This window comes from Physella acuta, unplaced genomic scaffold, assembly GCF_028476545.2.
Source record: "Physella acuta isolate Inbredline_101_S28 unplaced genomic scaffold, ASM2847654v3 ptg000710l, whole genome shotgun sequence".
NCBI classification, from domain to species: Eukaryota; Metazoa; Mollusca; class Gastropoda; family Physidae; genus Physella; species Physella acuta.
This window is the reverse complement of record NW_026732229.1, coordinates 310,732-326,824: the sequence shown is the minus strand read 5'-3', so window position 1 is coordinate 326,824 and position 16,093 is coordinate 310,732. Positions and strand designations below refer to the sequence as shown.

General features: G+C 35.5%; 2 protein-coding genes across 2 annotated transcripts; both read right to left on the bottom strand.

Annotated features, from left to right (window-relative positions):
- Positions 1-7,158: 7,158 nt before the first annotated feature.
- LOC131949718 (toll-like receptor 4) lies at positions 7,159-8,355 on the bottom strand. The gene has a single exon (XM_059311581.1). The coding sequence runs from the start codon at positions 8,353-8,355 to the stop codon at positions 7,159-7,161; it is 1,197 nt and encodes a 398-aa protein (XP_059167564.1).
- Positions 8,356-11,827: 3,472 nt separating this feature from the next.
- On the bottom strand, positions 11,828-14,752 carry LOC131949717 (toll-like receptor 4). Its single transcript, XM_059311580.1, has 3 exons — positions 14,578-14,752; positions 13,789-14,352; positions 11,828-13,215 (listed from the first exon to the last, which is right to left on the bottom strand). The coding sequence occupies exons 1-3, from the start codon at positions 14,750-14,752 to the stop codon at positions 11,828-11,830; spliced, it is 2,127 nt and encodes a 708-aa protein (XP_059167563.1).
- Positions 14,753-16,093: the final 1,341 nt, after the last annotated feature.

The following is a 16,093-nucleotide window of genomic DNA, read 5'->3' as shown; positions in this document are numbered from 1 at the left end:
ACCATCCCCACTGAGTGAGTGTTACAAATGTTACAAATGTTTATATTCAATACTATTGACACAATACCGAAACTTTCTGTACCCCTCCCCACCCTTTGCACAGCTAATGCGGTTGACCTTAGTCCAAACGCAACACTGCACGCGACAGTATTCTCCTACGGTCTCACTGTGCAGAGTACCACCCCCTCTTCCCACCCACGGGCCTCGTGTCACGTGATGCAACGCGTGAGTGTGTACAAATAAACATATAGCATGCTGCTATTGGGATATACATATATATATATATATATATATATATATATATATATATATATATATATATATATATATATATATATATATATATATATATATATATATATATATATGAATGAATGTTTGTGCGTATATATGCTGGTATTGTGTCAGTGGGTCATCGCTATAGATTTTTGAACCATAAAAAGTAAAAAACTTGAAGTGCTTTTACATTGCATTGCATTGTTTTATTATAAGCAGAATAGTAGGGTTTGTTTATATAACAACTTAATTTATTTTATAGTTGCTACCGTTTCTAATCTTTTGTATAAGGTAAAGAAAATATTAAATAAACACAAATTGCTAAAACATAGTAAACGGATCTATGTCAAATAATATTATTGCTTAGATGCTTAGAAAAAATTGACACATTTCAATAATAGTAGGGTCGAAAAAACGAATTAGTTAAACTGTTTTGTAATTTTGCCAAAGGAGGTAATTTAAAAAGAAATTCAATTCACGCTCAATAATTTAAGTTAATTTTTTTTATTAATACCGCATTGATTATTATATGTTAATTTTCATAATTAAAATAGATAATTGTTAAGAATCTTTATCTTATCTATGACCTCTAAAAATCACTATTTTTTGTTTTGTTTTTCGGTGTTATTTAAACGGATGGTGAAGTTAGACTTTTAGAGAATGCTGGAAAGGCTCTCTCTGGGCGTGGACGCCTAGGAAAGCATTTTGTTCGGCGGTGATTCTAATTAAATTGCCAATGTGTTTTCTTAGAACCATAAAGTAAACACCACTTGCCGTACATTTACTTGCATCGCATTGTCTTATTGGAAGTTATGGAATAGGATCTATTTATGTGACTTAAATTTTTCTTTGTTGAAAAAGTTTTGACTTAAAATTTTTAAATATTTGACAAAGTTTTTAAAATTTTTCATACTATTTGCTTTTTTTTTTTTTTTTTTTTTTTTCGAAGAAAACGAATGTGGGAAAGGAAAACGTGTTGTTCGGCGGTGCTTGAGATCATTTGCATGCGTCGTTTGTTTTATAACGCCATTTGATAAAGCGTTTGCGTTTGTGTTTTGGTTTTTGTTTGAGGGATGCGTTTGTGTTTGCGTTTTCTTTTGTGTTTGAGTTGCATTTGCGATTATGTTTGAGTTTGAGCTCGGTTGAGTTTGTGCTTTCTTTTGTATTTGTATTTTTCGTTGCGTTTTTGATTGCGTATTGCGTTTGCGTTGGGTTTGTGTTTGTATTTTTGTTTGTGTTTATTTTCCTTTGTACTTGTGTTTTGGTTTTGTTTTTTGTTGGTACGTTTCAAAAAGATTCACCGTGGCGAAGCATAGGTATGTAGCTAGTATATATATATATATATATATATATATATATATATATATATATATATATATATATATATATATATATATATATATATATATATATATATATATATATATATATATATATATGTATGTATAATAGATGCGTTGTAAAAAAACATGTTACTACTGTTGTACCTTGTCAGAGATATTATCCAAAACTAAATGCTGAAGAACAGAATTATTGATACTAATCAGTCTGGTTGTAATTTGTTAATGCTGTAAGTTGTAATTTATTATAAAAAAACAATTTATTTTAAAATTAGTTCTAAATTTATAATGCAACATAATTCGTACTTGTTAAATGTGATGTGGTTGGCTCTCTATTATTGTGAGTGAGGGAGATCAAATTGTTTACAGTTGATAGTGGGTCTCGAATGGATGGGTAGGTTCTACTTCGTTGTGAAAGAGGTCGATGGTTTTATTTTAATATGCGAGGTCTTGAAATTCTCTGTGCTATTGCCAGTCGGAATTAGGTAAATGTGGATAAAACAAAATCATTCCTCTGCAGTACTTAAAAATTGTTTAATTTATATTTTTCAATGGAATATCTTCTTCTTCATACACAATCAAGAATACGCGTAACATTGTTATGGGTGATATATGCCGTTTACACTGATTTCAGCTTGCTTTTATTTTGGATTTGCTTCCCTTCTTCAAACCAGATAACTTAGGTATTAACTACAAGGCAGCAGTTGTTTTATTCACAAGTTGTCTCTTGTAGAACAATTGCTATTCCCGGCTTGAGCCTTATCTCCACGGTTCGAACTCGGGACTTCTTTGTTCAGCAGGCATGAGCCTAACCGACCCAACCACGCCAACATTTCAATCCGGATTAATAGGAATCGATTTGTTTTCGAAGGCTAGCAGTAGACGCCATACTTCTTTTGTTTACGTTCATCCAATAATCGTGACAATAGATGACGCTGTTCAGCCAATGATTGTGTCAATAGTCCTAATGTTTGAAATGGATTGATGATGTGTCATTAGTGTGGTGAAAGGTGAAGGCCGTCAGCAGCCACTGAATTGGATAACCGAAGCTGAAGTACATCCCGACATTTCGAATCAAATTTACTGCGTAAGTATTGCTTTCTTTTTCAATGTGCTACCATTTATTTTTATTATCTAGGTTATACATAATACTATACATTTTGTATAAATACATAAAAAAAATAATTCAGAAAACCCATCCATCCATCCACCAAGGCGAATTTGACCCGCTACACCATCATCTTCCACTTCGATTTTGCTGTCTTTAATTTCCATATCTGGATGCCTTAGGTCTGTCTCCAATTAAATCGTAAGTAACTGTACCTGTAATACTTAAATGTAAACATTTTAAAGACATTTTATAAACACGATATCTTTATGGTCATAATCTTTACAAAATATTATGTTATCACCAATGGCAACTTTGTTGTTGTTAACATCGTATTGCAATGTTTACTATCGAATAGATGTTTACTATCAAATTTTTTTGTATACCATCTTTTACAAATTCAACAGAATTCACGATTATTTTTCATTCCAAACATCTTTGTAAATTTCTTGCAGGTTTTTGGAAATAAAAAAAGGATTGTTACATAAATACTTTTAAATATGGCGAAAGACGATTATCACAGAATATCTGACGACCCAAATATCGTGTTTGTGTTTGCTATGGTCGCTATCCTTATAACGGTTTTCACCGTCTTTGCCAACGGTGTTGTCATCACAGCTGTCGTGTACGCACATGTACAACGTAAACACCAGGGACCGACAAACAAGGTCAAGAGGTCAACGGCGGCCATGTTGCTGATGACGTCAATGTCCGTCGTTGATTTTGTCGTCGGTCTTGTCGTCATGCCCCTGTACATTCCAGACTTGATCACCAATGGACTAAACCTTCTCGATTCTTCCTGGAGCTGCGTTAAATACATACTTAATATAAGTTTGTGTGCCGTCTCTCTCTATCACGTGGTCGTCATGGCAACGGACAGGTACCTGGCTGTGTGTAGGCCGCTGGTGTACAAAGCGCTACCCTTGAAGGTGACTTGGGTCATGCTAGCTCTATGCTGGACATTGCCTACTCTGATTTATTTACTGTTTGCGTCAATAGACGCGTTGTCAGAAATGACAAGCGACAACTCAACCAAGACCAACATCTTTTGTGTGCACACTTCAAGTCTAATAACAAAAATTCTAACAGCCATCGTTGGTAATCTGCCTCTGGCTATCATATACATTTTGTACATTTTCATTCTAATGGAAATTTACAGAATTAATCACAGGAGGAAATATTTCTTTGGTTTTCAAAACAAACAGCCTTTAAAATCTGACCAGAAAACACTAAAGATAAACATTAATTCTCTGGAAGAATGTGTCGACTATCCAAATTCACAAAGTAACAAAATTCCTACGAATAACACTGGCAAGGATGTCTCTTCGGACTTAAAGAGTTGTAATACTGGCAAGGATGGTGAAGACGTCATTCGTGATGGATGTAAGATTGGAGAAGACGTTCAACACAAAGACATCAACCAAGAAACGTTGCGTCACCGGAAAAGCGTCAGAGCGCCTGCGGGAGGAAGTACGAGCAGCTTAAGGGCCGTGAAGACAATTGGAGAGATCGTCCTGTGTTTCAGCCTCTACTGGTTGCCTTTCTCTGTTTACTTTCTCGTCCAAAGTTTTCTCGACATCAAACTACCGATGTGGCTTTACCTAGTGCTAACACTGATGAGCTTTCTTAACTCGGCCATTAATCCAGTCTTGCTGTACAATAATCTTTCCATCAGAACATCTGTAATGTTGTTGATATTTCATTCAACTAAAATAAAAAAGTGACAGTCGAAGATCAGTGGACACAATCGGAAAAAACTCGAATGTTTCATTAAATATTTTAAAAAATCGTGTTTGGTGTTATAAAATAAATGTGCTTATAAAACCTTGATTGTGTGGTGATAATAAAATGTATCAAAGATTGGACATATTTGATGTTCAATTACTTTCTTTAGCTAAATAAATTTTCAAAGTGAAAACTAAAACTATTTGGTTTATTCCTTCGCTCAATAAAAATATAAAAGCGCGAAGGTTTTTCAAAAGAATAGGCTAACGTTATTATCAATATTCATCGGCTATGTTTTGAGTACAAATGACTACTGAGTGGTTTTTCAGAAACACGACCACGGTGATTCTATACAGCCAATCAAAGTTTGTCTTACTAAGGGGAAACTTCAGTTGAAACCTTTGGCGTGATTTGAATACATTTTTAAAAATGAAAAACAAAGAAGAGGTTGACATTTGTCTTTAAAAGATCACAAGCTACTAAACGGGTTTTGATGCAAATACTTTTAGTCGTAGCGTAGGTTTTGTCAACTTCATTTAGAAAAACTTACTAAAATGTGTAAAATAAAACAAATATAAAAACGTTATATTAAAAAGCTTCAAATGCACTGAAAATAAGGAAATTACACTACTTTTCTTCTTTTATAAAATCATTGGTTGCTAAAATATATAATGGATATAGGGCGCTATCAAACTAATCTTCCAACTAATTTTTTATGAATTTTTAAATTGTGGGTCCATTAAAAACACTAGTTTTAATGCCCAAAAATTCCACAAAATTAAGTGTTTTGAACGGACACAAATTTTGAAAATTCATAATAAATTATTTTGAAGTCACGCACTTAAAATGTTTAGCTGAGTACCCAAAAATATGGAAGAAGATTATGAATTCATTATTTATTAGGCATAACATATAACATTTTATGGATAGTGGAAAACCTACGAGGGCGTTAATTTTTCAAGATGGCCGCTGTTGTCATAGTTACCAAGATTTTTCCACCATTTTGTTTTAGTGGAAATGCATATGCGGATGTATCTTAATAAAGCTGTAAAGAAATAACTGTTTTCTAACGAGTACTAAAAAAGATTTTTTTTTACCGGAGCCTCCCCCCTTAAAGAAAGCAAGTGTGAGTTATTTTTGTATTTTCAGTCAATTCTAAAGATTATTATTATAATTTTTTTTATATTTCTGCGGTAAATTTTGTCTCTTATTATTGATGATGATATTCTATATGTGTATGTTTTTTTTTTAACTTTTATTTAGACTTGGTTTGATATTTTTTTATATATTCAAGAGACGTGATAGACGAACACATCGAGATATTTTTATTTTTATAACTTGTTATCGCTGATTGTTAATCCTACTCAACAAATATTAGTCTTCAACACGTCAGACTTAACCACAACTAAATCTTAACAAGTTACACATTTAGCAACGTGAAAAGTATACATCCTTACTCTAATGAGTGAATATACTTCCCTTAACAGATCATTTGCCATTGACTAGGCTTTGACAAATTTTTGACTCATATCTATTTCACATCATGTTATAAACAACTTCTTGTTACATGAATTCAACTATGACATAATAAAAAACTAAGATCAACTTCATAAATTTATTTTTTTATTAATTAAATAACACTTATTTTACTTTTATGTAACTGATAGTATAAACTAACAGGCGACGATTTTGTTTCCAGGCAGGGTTTTGATATTCGTGATGTTGTTTGTAAGATCTTTCATTTAAAAGTTACACTTTATTCACTACGTTTATTAACAAATTTTAATATGAAGAAGTATGTCGGGTATATACTTAACAAACCAAGACAATATTTATAAAGACACATTTGGTTCCATGTGATATACATCCAAAATAAGTAACTAGCTTTATGATTATAACACGCGGCAGTGGCGTAGCGAGGTCGGGTGTCACTCGGTTTGGCACTTAATGGTGTCACCCCTCAGAGGCGTAGCGACTCTTCCCTGGGGATAAACTTTCAATTTTCGATTTGTACCCCCCCCCCCCTCGAACTTTCGATTTGCACCCCCCTAAAACTGTCGATTTGCACCCCCTCAAATTTTCTCTATATATTTTACTATTTTTTGCCTTGGTGTCACCCCCCTAAATGGTGTCACCCGGTGCGGTCCGCAACCCCCGCCCCCCCCCCCCTCGCTCCGCCTCTGACACGCGGCATAATAATACACGAATTATATTATTTTTAATTTTTAAGAAGCTTTTATGATTGGTTGTAAATACAAAAGGTAGCTGTGATAGTGCAGAGAGTATAAAAGGTAAACTCAGAGAATAAAAATAAATGTTCTAGATACATTTTGCCCCTAGGTAACTAAAACTGTATGTGCATTTTTTTTTCAGATACAATTATAACTTTTGTGACATATAATTTTGTTGTAATGTGACCTACAATTTTAGAATCGATACATATTGAATTCTCTAGAGAGTAATCTAAGATTTTAAAAATTTTATGATTAAGAGTTACATCTTAAATTAAGAGCAAAATAAAGTTTTAACTTATTAGGTATAAATAAATATAAATATAAAATAATATTGAATATATTGTGCTCAGGATATTATGAAAATAAGTTTAAATATTTTGAAAATATAATAAAAATGGTGGTTAGATAAACATCTTGAATTGTGTTTTTAAATAATTTAAGTTTTAATTACAGATAGAGTTAGTGCGTTGGAGCTCTAGTCTTCTGCTGGATTATGTGAGATGGACCTTGACATTTCGTTCCAGAAAGTTAGCCGAGCCTCAGGGGTCATCTCATCGTCTGCCGGGAACTCCGTGAAACGGTTTTTCCTCAACACAGACAGGAGATCACGTGACATGTCGTCTGCTGACACTGGCTTGTAAATACAGAGGTGAAGGACCGATCGTCTGCTGAAGATCTCCTCCATGACTGCCATTTTTAAGCCGTATTCCGCGTACTCACCGTCGTAGAACTCAGGCGTGACCACCGGCACGGTCTTGGCGCTGTTCTGGACGGCACTGACAATGGCCGACACGGTGTAGGTACCCGGCGTGAAGTCCCGCTCTTCAATACACAGCCTGTGACCCCTGTTGACCTCCAGCTCCTGGACACAGTCCTGCAGCACAAAGCTCCGCGTCTCGTCTGTGTACAGTATGTAGGCGTCGTACTTGTAGCGCAGGTTGTTGGGGAGCGTCGACTCAAACCCCAACAGTTTTCCTATCGCTACGGTCCTTAAATATCTCAGCCTCCATCTGAACCTGTACATGGTAAGCAGCAATACAACAAGTGCTATACACACAGCACTGAACAAACAAATGATGAACATTATCTCCTTTGACGCGCAATATCTCTGTAAGGTCTCTAATCTTTTTCTGACGTCTCCCATGCTAACATAATTATTGTCTTCATCACTGCATGAAAGGAAATCTTTACTTAGCAAATAAACATTCGTGTGTGCTAGCCAAAATATGATGGGTAAACCTTTACAGGTACAGGGCAGTGGGTTGGAGGTTAGGTCCAGGTACAGTGTGTGGTTAGCTGCAATGGTGTCAAGGTCATCACGTGTACTTCTGGTGATCCAGGAAATGGAGTTTCTGCTCAGGTCAACTATCCGGAGTTTTGGCGAGCTCGCTAAACTGATATTTATAACCTGCAACTTGTTTTGTGAGATATCAATAATTTTCAGACTTGGCAAGCCATTAAGGAATTTGAAGGGGAGTTTATAAATAGCATTCTTTGACAGATCCAGGTATTCTAGTTTGTTTAGGGTAGAGAATATAGCACCAGAAGAATCAGCTGCGAAAACGTCCGCCAGATAGTTGTCGCCAAGGAGTAATATTTTTAGTGATTTATTGTTTTCGAAAAAACTCTGCGTCAAATTTGAACAATAGTTCCTGGCAAAGCTCGCGCTCATAATAGTTTCCCACTACCCCAGCGTGTCATGTAGCTTCCAGAAAAATCTAATGTTTGGAGAGCGTATCGTTCTTTGATCTTGCAGTATAATATATACAACCCGAATCGAATGTAGCGTAAGGCACGAATTGATTTAAGATTTTGTGGGAGTATATTTTTCTCGATGTGAAAATTGTGTGAGTGGTTCTGTTGTTTATAGAACGTCTCCTCTCCAATAGGGCAATATACTGAGCTCAATTCCGATACTTCACTCGCTTCATGACTGTCAATAGTTTTGGATGTCTTATACGAGTAAGTGTTATCAATATCTGAAAAGTCAGAGTACCCTTGGAAACTTAGATCAAGAGCGGTCAGATTAGACAATGATTTAATCTGTTTCAGGATCATAACCCTGGGGTTTAATTTGTTGTTCGTTAAAATTAGTTTTTGCAGCGTGATTGGAAGAAGATTCGCAAAGCCGTCTCTCATCATAATGATGTTGTTATTGGAAAGATCTAAGGAGCTTATCCTCATGTGTTGTAGGTATTTAGCGTGATAAGGTTCAAGGATACGACACATCACAAGCGTGTGGTTTAGGCCGGAAAGTTTCAGAAATGCAATCGAACTTTTATGTATGTGTTCAAGGTCTTCAAATGCATCAAATAAGTCATACCCCGGCATGTTGGTTAGTGATAAACTTTTGATGTTTCTAAGGTTTTGAAAAGTTTTTAGATTCATTCGCTGGGTAGAACAGCCGTTTACTTCAACATGCCTTAGGAAAGGTGTATTTGTGAAAAAGTGATCAGAGAAATTGTTTATATTGCAAGTTCCTGGGGAAAGACCTATTTTTATGCAGGTTAAATTGCCCAGAGAAATGAATTCTCTACCGAAAGGATGATCCAACCCGTCTACAGTCAACGTTTTTAACTGTTTGAGCGGCTGTAGACCCAGGTCAGGGTAGTGGTCAGATTTGTCTGAATTACCTTTTACCCACCCCGTCTTATAACATCCTACAGCTATCCTGACATTGTTCGCATTTTACCCACCCCGTCTTATAACCTACAACAGTCCTGGCATTGTTCGCATTTTACCCACCCCGTCTTATCATACATATCCTACACCAGTTCTCTCATTGTTCGCAATTTACCCACCCCGTCTTATAACCTACAGCTATCCTGACATTGTTCGCAATTTACCCACCCCGTCTTATAACCTACAGCTATCCTGACATTGGTCGCCTTGTGCCGTGCAGCCCCCTCCTGTGAGTCCTCTAGCATCAAGGTCACGATGACCCGATGTTTGACTGACCATGGCTTTACGTTTGACAAGATCGATCACCTGATCCCAGACGATGGGGTCGAATTGTTGTATTTTTATTATGACAGGGGTCGAATTGTTGTATTTTTATTATGACAGGGGTCGAATTGTTGTATTTTTATTATGACAGGGGTCGAATTGTTGTATTTTTATTATGACAAGGGTCGAATTGTTGTATTTTTATTATGACAGGGGTCGAATTGTTGTATTTTTATTATGATAGGGGTCGAATTGTTGTATTTTTATTATGTCAGGGGTCGAATTGTAGTATTTTTCTTATGACAGGGGTCGAATTGTTGTGTTTTTCTTATGACAGGGGTCGAATTGTTGTATTTTTATTATGACAGGGGTCGAATAGGTTGTATTTTTATTATGACAGGGGTCGAATTGTTGTATTTTTATTATGATAGGGGTCGAATTGTTGTATTTTTATTATGACAGGGGTCGAATTGTAGTATTTTTATTATGACAGGGGTCGAATTGTTGTGTTTTTCTTATGACAGGGGTCGAATTGTAGTATTTTTATTATGACAGGGGTCGAATTGTTGTATTTTATTATGAGTGAAGACAATTGGAGAGATCGTCCTGTGTTTCAGCCTCTGCTGGTTGCCTTTCTCTGTTTGCTATCTCGTCCAAAGCTTTCTCGACATCAAACTACCGATGTGGCTTTACCTATTGCTAACACAGCTGAGCTTTCTTAACTCGGCCATTAATCCAGTTTTGCTGTACAATAATCTTTCCATCAGAACATCTGTAATGTTATTGATATTTCCTTCAACTAAAATAAAAAAGTGACAGTCGAAGATCAGTGGACACCATCGGAAAAAAACTCGAATGTTTCATTAAATATTTTAAAAATCGTGTTTGGTGTTTTTAAAATAAATGTGCTTATAAAACCTTGATTGTGTGGTGTTAATAAAATGTATCAAAGATTGGACATATTTGATGTTCAATTACTTTCTTTAGCTAAATAAAGTTTCAAAGTGAAAACTAAAACTATTTGGTTTTATTCCTTGGCTCAGTAAAAATATAAAAGCGTGTAGGTTTTTCAAAAGAATAGGCTAACGTTATTATCAATATTCATCGACTATGTTTTGAGTGCAAATTACTACTGAGTGGCTTTTCAGAAACACGACCTCGGTGATTCAAAGTTTGTCTTACTAAGGGGAAACCTCAGTTGAAATCCTACTGAACAAATATTAGTCTTCAATGCGTCAGACTTAACTACAACTAAACCTTAACAATTTATACCTTTAACAACGTGAAAAGTATACATCGTTACTATTATGACTGGATATACTTCCCTTAACAAATTATTTGACATTGAGTAGGCTTTGATAAATTGTTGACTCATATCTATTTCACATCATGTTAAAAACAACTTCTTGTTACATGAATTCGACCATGACATCAAAAAGTAAGATCAACTTGATGAGTTTAGTTTTTTTATTACTTAAATAACACTTATTTTACTTTTATGTAATTGATAGTATAAACTAACAGGCAACGATCTTGTTTAGAGGCAGGGTTTTGATATTCGTGATGTTGTTTGTAAGATATTTCATTCAAAAGGTACACTTTATTCACTACGTTTATTAACTAATTTTAATATGAAGAAGTATGTTGGGTATATATTTAACAAAACATGACATTGTTTACAAAAAACACAATAGATTGTATCTGATATACACCGAAAATGAGTCACTTGCTATATAGTTAAAAAACACAAGGCATAATTATACACGAATTCGATCCTCAAAAAAAAAGCTTTTATGATTCGTTGTAAACACAAAATGTAGCTGTTATAGTGTAGGGAGTATAACAAGTAAACACAGTAAAAAAAATACATTTTAGATACATTTTGCTCCTATTAAAGTAACTAAAACTATATGTACATTTTTTTTTAAGCGACCTACAATTTTAGAATCGATATTATTGAATTCTATAGAGATTTTTAAAAGTGTATGATTAAGATTTACATCTAAAATTAAGAGCATAATAACATTTTAAATTATTAGGTATAAAATATTATTGAATATATTGTGCTCAGGATATTATAAAAATAATTTTTAATATTCTGAAAATTAAAAAAAAATGGTGGTTAGATAAACATCTTGAATTGTGTTTTTAAACAATGTAAGTTTTAATTCCAGATAGAGTTAGTGCACCGTGGAGCTCTAGTCTTCTGCTGGATTATGTGAGATGGACCTTGACATTTGGTTCCAGAAAGTTAGTCGAGCCTCAGGGGTCATCTCATCGTCTGCCGGGAACTCCGTGAAACGGTTTTTCCTCAACACAGACAGGAGATCACGTGACATGTCGTCTGCAGACACTGGCTTGTAAATACAGAGGTGAAGGACTGATCGTCTGCTGAAGATCTCCTCCATGACCGCCATTTTTAAGCCGTATTCCGCGTACTCACCGTCGTAGAACTCGGGCGTGACCACCGGCACGGTCTTGGCGCTGTTCTGGACGGCACTGACAATAGCCGACACGGTGTAGGTACCCGGCATGAAGTCCCGCTCTTCAATACACAGCCTGTGACCCCTGTTGACCTCCAGCTCCTGCACACAGTCCTGCAGCACAAAGCTCCGCGTCTCGTCTGTGTACAGTATGTAGGCGTCGTACTTGTAGCGCAGGTTGTTGGGTAGCGTCGACTCAAACCCCAACAGTTTTCCTATCGCTACGGTCCTTAAATATCTCAGCCTCCATCTGAACCTGTACATGGTTAGCAGCAATACAACAAGGGCTATACACACAGCACTGAACAAACAAATGAATAACGTCAGTTCCTTTGAAACACAATGAATTTGGAGCGTTTTCAGCATCTTCTCGGCATTGCCCATTTTAATATAATTATTGTCCTCATCACTGCATGTAAGAAAATCTTTACTTAGCAAATAAACATTCGTGTGTGCCAGCCAAAATATGATGGGTAAACCTTTACACGTACAGGGCAGAGGATTAAAGGTTAGGTCCAGATAAATTGTGTGGTTAGCAGCAATGGTGTCAAGGTCATCAAGTGTGTTCCTGGTGATCCAGGAGATAGAGTTTCTGCTCAGGTCAATGTAAGTTAGACGGCTGCAGTTTGCAAGACTAACATTCAAAGTCGATATTTTATTTGTTGAGAGATCTATGATTTTAAGGTTTTGTAGTTTAGACATAATTGGGAACGGAAGTTCGTAAATTATATTTTCGGCTAAATCGAGAAGTTCAAGTTTGTCTAAGGTAGAAAAGATGTCTCCTTTCTGATCAGCAGCAATGACTTCTGCTAACAAATTATCATTGATTCTTAAATTCGTCAAAACTGTATTGTTTTCAAAAAAGCGTTTGGTCAAATTACGGCAATAGTTCGCTCCAAAATTCGCGTAAGTCACCGTTGAGGGGAGTACACCTTGACCCCATTCAGGTGTGTAGCTGGATGAGAAGTCCACCTTGTACAACGAGGATTTGTTTCGGATCTCCTGAAACAACAGGATCAGACCGAATTGTGTGAATCGAAAAGCATGCAAGTGTTTTAGGTTGGGGGGTAGAACTATTCCTTGCGTCTCCCAAACTTTTAAGTCTGAATATGATTTAAAATCAGAATCAAAAGTATCACTGCTTTTCAAACCTTGACAGTGTTCGCTTTTTCTTTCACAAATTGTGCGATCTTGTCTATTGACGTTACTGGGGCCATATTCTTCGAATGTAAAACTATTGGCCAGGTTAGAATGGCTTTGGCTTTTTAAGCTGACAATATCAAGGTTAGTTAATGAACTAAGTTGTTGGAGAATAAAGAACTGGGGGTTAATTCTGTTGTTGTCTAAAATTAATACTTTGAGACTATTTGGAAGGCTATTAGCAAAATGTTGTTTGATCATCACAATATTATTGTTTGATAAATTTAATTTCTTTAAATTCATGGTGCTTAGATATTTCGCGTGAAAAGGATTGAGGAATCGACATAATACGCTTGTTTTTAAACCAGTCATCTCTAGGGTTTCGATAGAGCTGTTTGCAAGAGTTTCAAGATCTTCAAAAGCGTCAGATAGATCGTAATTAGGCATGTTCGTTACGGCTAGGTAGGTGAGATATTTTGTCTTTAAAAAGATTTTCGGGTTCATTCGTTTCATTAGGCAGTTGTTCATCGAAATACTTGTTAGGTAAGGCGTGTTTTCAAAGAAATCATCCTGAAAGTTCTTAATGGAACATTTAGTGCCATAAAGACCAATTTGTATCCAGATTAAGTTGTTCAGGAATTTTAAATCAGTGTTGAAGGAGGAATTGTTAAGGCCGTCAACACCAAGTATATTTAAGCGTTTAAGAAGCTTAAGAGCTTGATTAGGGTATTGATCAAATGTGACATTTGCATTACCTTGAAGATATAATTGCTTTAGGTTAACCAAAGGGGAAAACAAATCTTTAGGAAAGTTTTTAAAGCAATACCCGAGCAATGGGTTTTTGCTTATGTCTAATGTCTCAAGTTGCTTCAAATAGTCAAACGTTGAGTTTTCTAAAAATGATATTAAATTATGTGAAATAATTAAAACTTTGAGATTTCCAAGTCCCGCGAACATTGGCTTTGTAAAGGTTGGCATTTTGTTGTAAGCCAGGGAAAGATAATTTAAATTAATAAAATTCTTAAAACTGTTTTTCTCAATAACAGAAATGGTACTATAACTCAAGTCCAACATTGTTAAAGATGAATTGGAAGAATTTTCTCGAAAATAATTAATGTGAACTAAATGTTCATTTTTGTTAATAGCGAGATATGACAACGACTTATAAATTAAGATAGATGAAGTGTTAAAAGAAACAAATCTAGAATGTGTAATCTTCAAGCAGTGAATGTAATGTGGTATGGTAGTGGGTACGTTACGTATGCGAGATTCACAATAAGCTGCTACAGACGTATCCCCGCCATTGATCGAACACACACACGGACCACAAACAAATTTATCCACGGGCTTTATGTCGTAAGCCTCCACGTTGTCAACGCTACGGCGTCGCTGGTTACTATATTTAGATTTGATACACGTGAACCGAGCCTTAATATTTCCTTGATCTGCGTGTGCTTCATTTATCGGAGCCCAAGGCCCGTCGAACATTATTTGATTCATCTTGTTTGCTGGAAGTCTGTCAGTATTAGGAGAATTGAAACGGGCAACAGTTTCGTAACTTGCTGGGCCTGGCTCAGTTCTTGGAGATAGGAAACTTACAAACGACCTGGGCGAGGATCGTTGATGTGCCAGAGTTTGGCTGTCAGAGAATATGCCAGAACTCAGACAACTGACTATTAGGAAATTGATCGAAGCCATTCTAGGTAAAACTAAACGATGTAGGTTTTTTCTTTCTGTAAAAGACGAAATGAATTAGTTTAATATAAACTCATAAAATATCATCATGCGGCCCGCGAGGTCCTCTCATCCGGCCCGCGGGTTTTTTTTTTACCAAGGAAGGGCGGGTAGGTTTTTATAAGCTTTTGCACAAGAAAGACTTTCCTAATATTAAAACTTTTGCATCAAAGTACCTTTCAAATTTTGGAACATCATACCTGTGTGAAGAAACATTTTCAAGAATGAAATAAGTGAAGAATAATTTGCGAGCAAACTTGGACCTCGAGTGTGTAGTTGGCCCCTGACAGTGTTTCTTTCAAACTATTTTCTTCGGGGGGGGGGCTTGAAATTTGTATATTTTTCTATATAAATTATATTTCGTTGGGGGGAGGGGGCGGTAGACGTTCTTCGGGGGGGGGGGGGGGGGCGACACCACCCCGAAGAGATGCTTTGAAGAAACTCTGGCCCCCGAACTGATATTTGATAGTTAATGCGGCCCTCGGGCTGAAAAGTTTGGAGACCCCTGTGCTAAAGGAATTTGAAGGTAGCAAACCATTATTCATGTGTTCAGAAAATGAGAGGGGTAACATCAAAATCAAAATCTTTAGATAACATGTGAAAAATATAAAGAAAAACTGACCATTTGAGTAAGTGTACATTCTATACACGTAAAATAAATTGTGTGAAAAGAACGTCAAAACTTGTTTAAATAACTCGGTTAAAGTGTTTAAAAATTATTTGAGGAAAACGCAAAATATAGAAAGCAGCACACTGATTTGTTAAAACTTTACAGTCAGGTATTTTTCATTAAAATATTGTTTAAAAATGGAAAATTAAAACCTAGCTCCCATCGCTAATATTACAAAAACATTATTTAACTTTTATAATTAAAAAATACAATATATGTATAAAATAGATGCATTTTAAATAATTATGCAAAAGCGAAATCGTTGCTATTTATTTAAAAAAAGCATACAACGCTTCACTACCATTGTTTGTTATAAGTGTAGAAAATATTTATAAAAGTTTCATTTCGATTATTAAACAAAGAAAGATAACATTAATTAGCATACAATGTGTTTCTAAGATAAAATTAGGTGATACTTATTCTTGAACTGGCTCATC